The 12,999-nt window shown below is 33.2% G+C and overlaps 1 protein-coding gene across 4 annotated transcripts in view; it reads right to left on the bottom strand.

The window, feature by feature from the left end:
- Positions 1-12,999, bottom strand: part of PEX3 (peroxisomal biogenesis factor 3) — a 36,352-nt gene that overhangs the window by 2,009 nt on the left and 21,344 nt on the right. The window contains exons 9-14 of one of the 4 annotated variants that reach the window (XR_013378177.1): positions 11,415-11,485; positions 9,033-9,155; positions 7,174-7,270; positions 4,505-4,662; positions 3,149-3,291; positions 1,224-1,352 (exon numbers count right to left, since the gene is read on the bottom strand). Coding sequence is in view for 1 of the 4 variants with exons in the window: in XM_077895561.1 (XP_077751687.1) it covers positions 4,579-4,662; positions 7,174-7,270; positions 9,033-9,155; positions 11,415-11,485 (375 nt within the window). In the remaining 3 variants the exon portion in view is untranslated. Of the gene's footprint in view, positions 1-1,223; positions 1,353-3,148; positions 3,292-4,454; positions 4,663-7,173; positions 7,271-9,032; positions 9,156-11,414; positions 11,486-12,999 lie in introns of those variants that run through there. The other 3 variants (XR_013378171.1, XR_013378173.1, XM_077895561.1) reach the window with 3 other exon arrangements.

The following is a 12,999-nucleotide window of genomic DNA, read 5'->3' as shown; positions in this document are numbered from 1 at the left end:
TCCAGTATGACTGGTGTCCTTATAAGAAGACAAAGAGCCACCATGGGTGCAAGCACACAGATGAAAGGCCACATGAGGACACAGGGAGGAGGCACCATCTTGCAAGCCAAGGAGGGGGGCTTTAAGACAAACGAACCAGCCAACACACTGGGCTCTCAGCCTTCAGAATTATGAGAAAACATATTACTGTGGTTTAAGCCACCTAGTCTGTGGTATTTTGTTATGACAGCCCTAGCAGACTAATACAGATGGTAGGTATATAATAAATTTGGCCTAATTCATATTTTCAATGCTCATAGTAATTGTCTTTTTATCAAAAAAATTGCTTTTTTTCCCCTCTTGGTCATAAATCTGATGTATTTTTACTGTAGGTATTTTAAAACATACAAAGATGCTCAAAGCATTTTAGAAATGCTAAAGCCATTGTTTAGATCATGACTATTAATATTTTAGTAATATATTCTTTCAGGGTTTTGGAGGGGGAGTGATTGGAGTGTGGGATTGGAGGTATAGGCCAATTTTTGTAGGTGAGCTAATTTGAGCTCCAATTTAAGTTAATAAATATGTTTCCTATATGTGCCTTCAAGCAAATTGAATTTGAAAACCTAATTGAAAATTAGGAATTCTACTCAAATCTAAGAATGAAGCAAAATAATGAAGTAAAAATAATATTGATTTTGATGTAAATTTAAAGGAATACTGATTATAGAACTCGCTCTCCTCAACAAAAGATGTTTAATTGGCCAGGTCTTTATTTGAAGTACTGCAGGTTCTATTTTGTCACATTAATCAAATGCAGACATCTCACTTTTCCAAAAAAATGCTTCAAATAAAGAATGAAAAGTACATATTTATTTCCTAAAACATGCTAACATTGAAAATTAAAAAAAAAATTACTCATTGTTGAAGTTTCTAAAATTACCAAATTTTTGAAACCATGCCAAGGTATTTTACATAGTTCTGAATCCCAATTAAAATTTTATTAGAAATCCAACTCGGACAGACTTATATGATCCCAAACACTAAACTAATAAAAAACAAAAAAAGGGAGTTATTTAGCAGCTATGAGGGAGATAAATGACAAAATACAGTTCAGCATTTAACCCAACTATATGAAAAAATATGTGATATGAGAACAAGAATTATAGTAAGGATAATTAAAAATCAGATCTCTAAAAAAAAATAAATAAAAAAAATAAAATAAAAATCAGATCTCTCATTACCTATTTTAAGCCAATAGTTTATATCCTCCCATCAATCCTTTTCTCAGAGTTATTAAGTAGGTACAAAATGGCTTGATTTGAATTTGAATTTCAGTAACTTCTGATTTTCCTTTAATGACTAGAGAAATGCTGAAAGCAAACCAAACTAGATTATTGGACTGAATAATCTAGACACTGATATTTTAGATATGGGTATCACTTTAATAAGATTCTCATTTTCTTATTAGTACTGTAGCAAACAACATAATTATCTAAAAGGTCAGACTCTTCAACTAAATATGAATTGGGACAACAGAATACAAGACAGATGTTTTGCCTTCTGTTCATTTCAATTTTGTAAGCTTCTTGAAAGACCTAGTTATATAGAATCTTCCCATCTTCAAGCAAATACATACTCTTATCAAATTTTTATACATACAGTGACATACACATTTATACAAGTTTGAAAGAGAAAAGTTGAAGCAGTTTTAAATAATCTCTGTTCAACCAATTTACTGGGTTAACTGAAGCTTTCCATCTGCTTGGAAAAACATACTGATTGATGCCTAGGGCAAGCTACATGCTTTCAGGCAATAGATTTCTATCTGGCACACCCTTCCCTTCAATTTCTACTTGCTGCAATATATGTCTACCAAGCTGAATTGAATTTGTTACTATGGTGGGTTGAATGGTATTCCCCAACAATTCATGTCCACCAGGAAGCCAAGAATGTGCTCTTACTTGCAAATGCTGTCTTTGCAAATGTAATTCAAGTGTTGAGCTAAGACCATGCTGTACATAGGTGGGTCCTCAATGAAAGTATCCTTGTAAGAGAAAAAAAACACAGACACACAGAGAAGGCCCTGTACTGAGGCAGGGACTGGAGTTTGTGCTATAAGCCAAGGGACACTTGGGCCACGAAAAGCTGGGAGAGTCAAGAAAGAATTGAACAATCTTCTCTAGAGCCTTCAGAGGGAGCATATTCCAGCTGACACCTTGATTTTGGACTTCCAAGTACAAGAATGCTGAGAGGATAAATTTCTGTTTTTTTAAGTCACTCAATTAGTGATAATTTGGTATAGCAGCTCTAGGAAACTAAAACAGTTACCAAATAAACGGACTATGCCAGTTGAACTTTTTATCATGATTATACAAACTGATGACATGAGTTTGAAGAGTTGTAGTTTCTGCAAAAATCAAGCTGAACTTTGGAAAGAGTAGATAAAACTGTGTTGCTCTTTTAAGGGAGCCTGGCTAGCTGTTGGTGGAACATGTGACTCTTGATCTTGGGGTTGTGAGTTCCAGCCCCATGTTGGGTGGAGATTACTTAAAAATAGAATCTTAAAAAAAAAGTGTGTTGCCTTTTTAAAAAATTTAAAGGGTTAACTAACTATGGGCAAAACAGTTCTAAAAGACTGGAGGAAAATATAGCAAAAATCTACAAGAATTCTGTATCCTTGGCTCACAACTATATAATGTAAAGCAATGTATGTGATTTGTACAATTAGAGGATACCTATAAGCAGAACCAATATTAAAAAGAAAAGACCTGGGCCTTACAGTAAATATTTGACAAATAAACATTCTTTAAGTTAAAATATCTAAGTTTTTTTCTTAAGATTTTGTTTGAGAGAGAGTGCTGGAGCGAGCACATCAGCAGGGGGAAAGGCAGATGGAGAAGCTGACTCCCTACTGAGCAGGGAGCCCAATTTGGGGCTTGATCTCAGGACCTGGGATCATAATCAGAGCCGAAGGCAGATGCTTAACTCACTGAGCCACCCAGGGACCTCTACGAATAAGTTTTTTGTGTGTGATTCCCTGCTTTAAGTGACCTTGTGGATTAGCCTAACAACTAAGGGTCCCAGATAAGAGGGCTCTTACTGTATTAGTTGAAGACAAATTTGTAATGTCTAAGACCAATTAGCTTCAAATACATGTGGTTTTTACCTTGTCACCTCTTCACTTGCCACAACTCCACAGTGTAGAGGACTCCAGGTGAAAATTTTCAGCTGACCAGATTTTGCTCCTTTTATAAGGCCACACCTGTTCAGTCTCAAATATTCCTTGGATGAAATCCTGGGTTAATACTGCTGGAAGAGATGCATGCCCTATTACATACACATTCACTAATTTTCCAGAAATGCAGTTTTTCTGTAACCCTATTAGAAAATAGTATCACTATATTCTGTCAAATTTTGAAAAGAAGCATTTGCTCTCCCTCACCACTTTTACATTTGTTTTTTCTTTTCTTTTTTTAAACATTGTAGACATAGACTCCCTAGCAGTTGACTTTGGGCCTTGCCTGGCCTTAGAAGAGACTTCACAATTCATTCTGTACCTTCTACTACCTAGCTATATGTTATATTGGAGGAGCATAAAGTGATGTCACTGAAAATATTCTTATATTACTGAAAATGTATCTAATATACTGATGATCCATTTATTTCTGCCCTAATTATCCTTATAAATACAGAATATAGATTTAACTAGAGGCTATGAATTATTTTTCAGAAAGAAATGCTATTTATTTTTTCTACAAAAAAGTTAAAGCATCAATCATATTACCAGTTAAAACTTGAAAACTAGCATATTCTCCTAAAATAACAGCAAAAAAATGCTATGACACAAATAAATTAACAGCTGTAAGGTATTAACTCAACAAAACAATATTTTACTAAAATATTTTTATTGCAGTAAGATATTTACTGTGCTCAAAATCAATACAAAGTTATTAAAATTATTTACATACAAATTAATGAAACTATGTAGATAATAATAGCTGTTGAGTAAACAGCATCAGCACTTTAGCCTCTAAATAACTAATTTTCTAAGGATTGTTAACAATAGTAAAAAAATTACTGATCATTGTTGTTAAATTCACCGATTTCCATAAAAAGAAAAGTCCTTCATCAGGTTTATTTAAGATAAATGATTTATACCTTTGAAGAGTAACTGGAGAAAAGTCTGATTCCCTCATGTATACTGCTGTCCAGTGAACTTTATGATTAAATAGTACATTTTCTAAACTCCACCCCCAGATTTCTCCTCAGTATTAATGTCAATGTATACTACATTTCATATTCCATTAAGAAAAAAGTACACTAGTTTTTAGTCAGTTTAGAACTAATGTCCAAGGAGTAACAAATATCTACACTGTGTACCCTCAGATATGACCACAAAAACTAGTCTGTTGGTGACTTTAAAAAAATATATTAAGATGCCAAATAAATCTATTTTATTATGAAATGAAGACTTTGATTAAGAATATATTTTTTATTAGGCATTTTGGTAACAAATCATTACCCTATATATAGTTGATTTATTCAGTGTATTTTTAAAAGTGAATTCCACTGTAGTTTTTCTTGAAGGAAAAGAAATCACTTCTCCAGTTGCTGAGGAGTACTAAAAGCTTCATACACATTAGCAGCAAAGTCTTTCACTTGCTCCATCATCAACAGATCCTAGCAAAGATGACAGTAAAACATTACAGTACGTAAGAAATATAGATAATTTGAATCCACTTCTGCAATTTGAGCAATGAATTTAGTCCTGTTTTATGGCACTGAGTTAAAAAAATCATTTCATGAAAGGAGTATTTTTTCCTCACAATAAATTCTAGGACATGCTTATTATTTAGGTTCTTATGTGAAGGATGGTGAGTATAAGTATTCACATGTGACTTTGAGTGGAAGACCCAAAACAGTCTTCAAAGGACTCTTCTGTGTGCCAAGTTAGATACACTATGTTGAATAAATGATTACAGTACTAAAGATACAGATGTCAAGGCACTTTTGCTAGAAGCTGACATAACGTGGTTGTGAGGTATATTACTTTTTTATAGAAGATCTAACATAGGATAAATATAGCATGTCACATATTGTTGCATATACATACATAAACCACATAGACACTTTAGAACAAGGGTTCTTAAGAGATTTATGAATGTAAAAATAAAAAAAATCACATTTTAATTTTCATTATCTTTAACTAAGAACTAGTATTCCTTTCAATTATGAAAGACCAACTGTGATAGTAGTAGCATGGCCTATCAATTTGTCCTCAATAGAAATCCTATATTTTCATGTATGATAGTTGTAGAAGTTGCATGAACTGCCATTACATCTTGTTATTTAATATATGAACAAAAAAGCAATACTGCTTCATAAATTTGATTTTAAAAAACATTTTGAAAACTGTACGTAATTGGTTTTCTTTAAAACCTATGTTATTTTGTAATATGCATTTATAGACATTATTCTGAGAAGGGGTTCATAGGCTTCACCAGATTGTGAAAAGATCCATGACACAGAAGCATTTGAATGCTCCTGTGAGCATCGAACAGTAAGTGAATCTGTTCTTTATGTTGTCTCCTGAGTATCAGAAAACGCAAATGAGCTTTAGGCAAGTCTTGCTCTCAATAAATTCATAGTAAAATTCTCTGAAGAGTGGCATTTTAACTCATAGAAATTATGGTCAAAAAAACTGGTGAGAATCTTGTCAATTAGTAGTGTAGTATGTATGTTTAATCTACATTCCGTCACATCCAAAAACTAAACAATGGTGTTTTTTATTAGATTGAAATCTTTTAATAATCACTTAAAAAGATTTTAATTAATGTAGTACATGAATTACTTAAGTATTAAGGCTGCTGGTGGTGTATCAATCATCCTTGGTTGGATTTCATACTTGTTGCCAAGATGAACAGCCTTAATGATGAAGCCAGAGGCTTTTATGAAAGTGGAGAAAGGTAAAGTTAAGGTTTAAATGCCAGAAGTTACCACCTTTTTTTCTCACACCAATATACACGTGAAGATCAAATTAACAAGAAATTAAAAAATTTAAACTAGGTTTTTAATTTTAAAAAATTGAGCTTAAAATTAAGTGAAATGAGATCAGTCCTTTTCACTCTTCTTTCTGCAATACGAATGCCTGTCACAATGTGAGAAAGATGACACAAGAGACTGGAGAGAACAGTGACGGAAATAAGAATGTAAAGAACAAACTTTTGACACCATACACAAAAAGTAAGTAATACAATCTGTAGTCTCAGTGCCTTTCACATTCCCAAGGAGAAGGTACAGGAAGATAACCTAACTTGTCTGAGACACAGGGAACTGAGAAGATGGCATCCTGACACTTAGGCCTTAGAGTCTACTCACTGTCCATTACTTCAGTAGTTTGGAATTGGGGTGTACTGCAAACAAGTTTTTACTTTTTTTTTTTTTTTCCTTTTAAGTAGTAACACACCCAGCGTGGAGCCCAACACAAGGCTTGAATTCATTACCTTGAGATCAAGACCTGAGCTGAGATTAAGAGTTGGAGGCTTAACTGATTGAGCTACTCAGGCACCCCACAATTTTTTACTTCTAATACAAGTTTTAGTCTTTAAGCCAAGTTTGCAAGTGACTCAGGATAAAAACTATGTGGAACCAAAGTGACTATTTCAATAGCATCAGTCTTACTCAATGCATTCCAAAATGCTCTTCTAAGAGAGGATGGAGTTATAGGTAGTACTGCTTATGCAGCTTTTCATGAGCAGATTATTGGTACACTATTAATAGTCATATTTATTAATACTGAAATGCTTTACTTCTTCACAAAAATTTTTTTGGTATCCTCAAAAATTTTGTGGAAGTGGGCCACTGGTCTCACAGCTCAATGTTATTACCAACAGTTTAATGCAAAACATTAACACGCTAAGTTCAACTGACCACTAGAATGTATATGGACTCAAACTGCAAGTCTAACTGGTGTTGGATCATAATTCAGAGAGAGGTATTCCCAACCTCATAAACTTGCCATGATACAAGCTTGCTTTCATGGGGCATCCTACCACACTCTACATGTGATTTTAAGTTTTTGGTTTCTTTGAACAAATGTCACAGGAGAGAAATATAATTTTATGTCCAACAAATAATAACCACAACCAAAGATACAATGTTTTTAATAATACCTCCAAGCTTTCTTCTTACCTGAACAAAATGACTAGGTGTTTCACTGCAAACTGAATGGATCTGTCCATTTACTATTGGAATTATCTTAGCTAATGGCAGGCTGACACTGGAAAGACTGAAAAACCATCAAAGTAATAATTATTTTCTGAAATTACCTTGTGGGAACTTAACATTTTAATTATAATGCAATATAGTCACTGAATAATATTTACAGAAATGTATTAAGAAAATAAAAATCACATATAATTCTACCCCCTAGATATGACAACTATAACTGACATAATTTCTTCCAGTAATTTTTATACATATCTGTACTTTTTTGTGCATTTTTTAAAACCAAGATTATAACTCCTCAGCAATATTTTATATTTTTATTATGTTATGAACATTTTTCCATCTTATTAAAAATTCTTCTAAAGTTTTAATCTATTTTTTAATGATTAGAAAGCTAATTCATCCTCCAGCTGTTACAATTCCCTGGAATTGGGCAAGTTTTTGCCTAATTTTCCTTAAATATTTTGCCTAATTTTCCTTAAATATTTCTTTGTTTTAACACAGAAGTACTGGGTCAAAGGGTATGAATTTTTTTTTTTTTTAGACTTTATTTCTCTATTTATTTGAGAGACAGAGTGTACAAGTGGAGGGAGGGACAGAGGGAGAGAATCTAAGCAGGCTCCCTGCATCGAGCAGAGCCCAAGGTGGGGCTGGTCCCAGGACTGAGATGAAATTTATTTTTGTATAACTTAAAGAACTCCTAATAACAGACTTTAAGGTAATATTTAAATTGTTTCAGAAAATAAATGTTATCACTCTAAGCATTCCAAATCTTCAATGTTAATTGCAAATTATTCTTTTTTAGACAATAAAGGGTTCCAGAGAATTGACTAATTTCTTGTCCTATGTTATTTAAAAATTAAGTTGGATATATATATATATATACACATACTGCATATCACTTACTGTTTCTCTTCATTTTAATGGACTAGTTTATAGTCAGTTAACATTGGTTTAGTACTTATTTTCTGAGTTTATTTATTTATTTAAAAATATTTATTTATTCATGAGAGACAGAGAGAGGCAGAGACACAGGCATAGGGAGAAGCAGGCTCCGTGTAGGGAGACCAATGCGGGGTTTGATCCCAGGACCCTGGGATCACAACCTGAGCCGAAGGCAGATGCTCAACCACTTAGCCACCAGATGTCCCTACAACCACTTAGCCACCAGATGTCCCTATTTTCTGAGTTTAATATAAAAAACTACAAAACGGCTTTTTAAAGAGTATAAATTCGAACAGGAGATCCAAAATATTCATGTTGAGAAAAGGATATAATAAAACAATATGATACATTTTAGTAGTATGAATGTATGACTTAGAAATAATTGTGATTAAAATTACTAATTGCACTAACTAAATACTTCCATTCCTACAGCAAGAGCTAAAAATGAATACACTATGTAGTTGTAGAAGTAGGAGATAATTCATGAAACGGAAAATTATAACAAGAATGGTTGGCTATTATAATGACCAAACTACTGAATTGTGTGGGCCAATTATGATTTATAGTATTTAAATACATTTTCAGTTTTATTTTCTAAAGAATTAAAAAAAAAAAGTTCCAAGAACTAGAATTTGGCTTACTGAAAGGTAGTTTTCACAACTTATTTCCATATAGTGGCAAAATTTTGGGAAGAAATAAAATTTTTAATATTGAATCCAGAAGGAGCTTCTAGAGTCATTGGTTTAAGGGAATTTAATTTGTTGATAAATGATCAAATTTATCCAGTAAGAATTTTTTATTACCTGGAACAAATAAACACATCCAAAACTCTTTTATTAGACTATTCATTAGACTCATAACACTTTTTGTCATCTTACCTACTCATGGAGTTGCTATGTTGGAGGTCCTGTTCAGTAGGTCGAAAGAACTCTGCCATATTGTCTAGCAGTCTGCTAAAACCTCGGTTTAAACATGTATTCAAAACTGTACTAAAATCTGGACTATACAAAATAAGAAGGATAAATTACTTTTTAGATTTTCAATGGAAAAGGAAATAAACTCAGTAACTATGTTGTTATCTTTGACAGCCACCAACATTTCCAGTCACAACCTACTTTTTATAGCCTGAAACACTGTAAGAATATATCAAGGAGTTAATCTTTAAAAATTAAGCATATAAAGTGAGTTATTATTTAGCATAAAACAATGAAAGTTTTCACCCATTTTGTGAGATGTTCTTATATTATTCAGCACTTTGTACAATGTGTTTTAAAAAATATCAATAACAGTATTACTTCTCTTCAGGAAACTCTTAAGAGGAATTGTTTCATAGTCACAAATATTGGTTTGCTTTATATCTCTGTCATGATATCCCAGTGAGATAGAAAATTTTATTATCATGTACAGATGAGAAACTGGATACTTAGGGATGAAGAAATTGCCCAAAGCTATGTAATTAGTAAATGAGAGAGCTAGAATTTGAACCCAGGCCTTTTTAGGTCTTTAAGTTCAAGCTCTTTTAGTTTTACCATGTGAGTATCTCACAAAAAACTTTTTTTTAAGTAGGTTCCGTGCCCAGCATGGAGGCCAATGTGGGGCCTGAACTCACAACCCTACAATTGAGAACTGAGCTGAGATCAAGAGTTAGATACTTAACTTGCTAAGCCACCAGGTGTCCCAAAATGGTTTTGATATAAAAAATAATATATATGTGCTATTAAGTTAGAAAATGCCTAACTGAACAGATTAATTTGATCTTTGACATGTAGAACTCTCAAACCAGAATAACTCATGGGAGCAGTGGGCTATGAATTTGGGAATTATTAGTATACAGTGTTTAAAGCAATGGGTAAATATGAAATTGCTTGGGACAGATGAGGATGAAGAACAAATACCTTAGAAAACTAATATTTACAAGAGAGATGGGCATAGAGGAAACTAAGAGGAAATAATCTGAGAATGAGGAGAGAAATCAGGAGATTACATTGTCATGGAAGCCACATGAGAAAAGAATTTTAAGAAAGGCTTGATCAACCAGTGATAATTATCAAGAGAAAGGCCAAGTAAGATGAACATTATAGGTTGACTGGATTTGGGAAGGGATCACTGAGGACTTGTTCTGGAATTTCATGGAGTGATTTGGTAGAAATCCGAGTAAGAAATAATGTGGAGATGGCTATTGTAGAAAGTCAAGAGACTAGAAATTTTTTTTTTTTTTTTTAAGAGACCAGAACTTGATGAATTCAGATAGTAGATTCAGTAGCTGAGTTAACCTTAAAAAGTTGCTGATTTTCATCATGATCATGAAAATATCTTATAAGCAGAGGATATAATTTCCTCAGAAAACACAACTAGAGAAAAAGGTCCTAAATCATCTTTAGGATAAAAGAAACTTTGATGTTTTAACCACATAAGATAAAGTGGGTAAGACTGGTATTACTACTCAAATTCTACAATGATAAAACTACCTCTAAGAGGTTAAGTGGCTCAACTAATATTGAACAGCTAATAAACAGGAAAGCCAACCTTGAATCTAGGTCTTGTAATGCAACATCTGGTGCTTTCTCCATTTTTAACACCCTGGCTGTCTTCTGGGTGACTTAAAACAATAATTCTCAATTTAGGGAAGATGTAAAATTTTTATCAAAGTTTTTGGAATAGTATAGTCTATCCTGAGAGGATTAGTGGGGGTAGATCTCAAAACTGAGTGTCTGTGTGGGGAGGGGAGGAGTGTACACACATCAGCATATGTGTACATGTGGTATATGTGAGGATTAGTTGGAGCTGGCTACCTCTGGCTCAAAAGTACATTTCTCCTGGAGTCCTCAAGTCAGTATCAAGGGATTTCAAGTTGGTAGTCAGAACTGCTGCAGCTACAATTTCAGTTTCTGGTTTGTTTGTTTTACAGAGCTAGTTGTTAAACATTTAGTAACACACTGGGTGTATCAGGACCACCCCTGAGAGCTTTCTTCAAAATATAAATGCTAATTATCTTCTAGTCCCTTAACTAGTATTTCAGAAGCTCTAAGCTAAGGAGATGGCTTAAGGAAGGCACTGGCATCTTGAAAAAAACCCATTTCTCTCATCACCTTAATAAAAGAAGGAACAAAGATAGATAACCTACCTAAAGATGGGGGGAAAAATTTAAAATGTAATTTTAACAACATACTATGTTGCATATGTTGTTTAAAAAAAGCTAAAACACAGTCATAAGTACATTCAAAATATAACACGTTTTCCATTACATGTAGTATACATACCTTTCCAACATGTCTCTAGTTTCATTAAGTAGTTTAATAGTGGTAACATCTCTAGGAGAAAGCCCACAAGCCTGTGAAATTAAAATGCCATACTTTAGGGTTTCAAATATTAGTAGAGTTTTGATGAAACTAATTGTATTAATAAACCCCAAGAGTTCAGGAAATCTACAGGTCTATGTTCTATTAACAATCAAGAAATGAGTTTTTTAAACTCAAGACAACTATAAAAGTTCATATGTATAGGTAAGTACTATCTAAAACATGAATCGGAATCTTAGTTATTATAATGTTGCGATAAACAGTAATGCATACATAAAATTAGTGTTGTTTTCTTTGAGTAAATACCCAATAATAGAATTATTGGCTCATACAATATTTCTACACACACACACACACACACACACACACACACACACGGAATATTACACAGCCATAAAAAATGATAAGACTGTACCATTTAAGACAACATAGATGGACATGAGGCTATTATGCTAGGTGAAATAAGTCAGACTAAAACAAAAGTACCATAAGATTTCCCTCATATGTGGAACACAAAAAAATTAAACAAACAAAAAGTAGAATCAGACCTATAAATCTAGAGAACAAACTGGTGGTTGCAGGGGGAGGGCAGTGAGGGACTGGGCAAAATGGGTGACAGGGAGTGGAAGATAAAGGTTTCCAGTTATGGAATAAATAAGTCATGAGAATAAAAAGCACAGCAGGAAATACAATCAACGATATTATAATAGAGATGTAGGGGGACAGATGATAGTTGTGGTGAATACAGCATAATATAGAAGTTTGTGGAATCACTATGTTTAACATGTGAAACTAATGTAATATTGCGTGTCAACCATACTAAAAAATAATGAGTCAAAGTAAGATATTACTTTGTAAGATCCTTGTTTATTTTGCCCCTCTTGAACACATTTATAGAATATATTTACAAAGAAAAAGATAGTCCTTTGAGGTTCTAGAGGGCTGGGATTTTTCTTTCTTTTAGTAAGACATTTTGTCAAAATTTGTATGTCTTTTTTCATCAAGTCTGGGGCTCTCTATGTCCTTTCAATCTAAAGTTTCAGGGTCTAATTCATCAGGTAGGATGTGGCTGTCATTCCTTTCCTCACCTGCTCTTTTGAATCATTTTCTCTTTTAGTTCCACTATTGAATTTTAAAATTTGGAAACTGTTTTATTATTCCAGAAAGTTTTTTTTTTTTAATACTCTTACTGTTCAAACTCATGACCCTGAGATCAAGAGCTGCATGTTCCACTGACTGAGCTAGCCAGGTGCCCCAACATTTTTCTTATTCTTAATCAATGACTAATTTAAATCACAACTGCCTACGAAATACCACTATGCAGCAACACCATAGTTGATAACTGTTAGATTAGGCCTTTGTTTCTCAACTGTATGATCAGAATTTCATTAGTCCATTTTGATACTGTCAACATGATATATTTTAAAAAGCAGATTCTGTAATTGTGGTACTGGCTGGGTTAAAATTTATCTTTGTCTATAAATTGAAGTTCAGACTCTTTACCTTTATCTTGGCATATAAAGCTCTTCGTGATCTTGCCCCAGCT

The sequence above is a fragment of the Canis aureus genome, chromosome 1 (genome assembly GCF_053574225.1).
Source record: "Canis aureus isolate CA01 chromosome 1, VMU_Caureus_v.1.0, whole genome shotgun sequence".
Classification (NCBI taxonomy): domain Eukaryota; kingdom Metazoa; phylum Chordata; class Mammalia; order Carnivora; family Canidae; genus Canis; species Canis aureus.
This window is presented reverse-complemented; position numbering and strand designations above follow the sequence as displayed.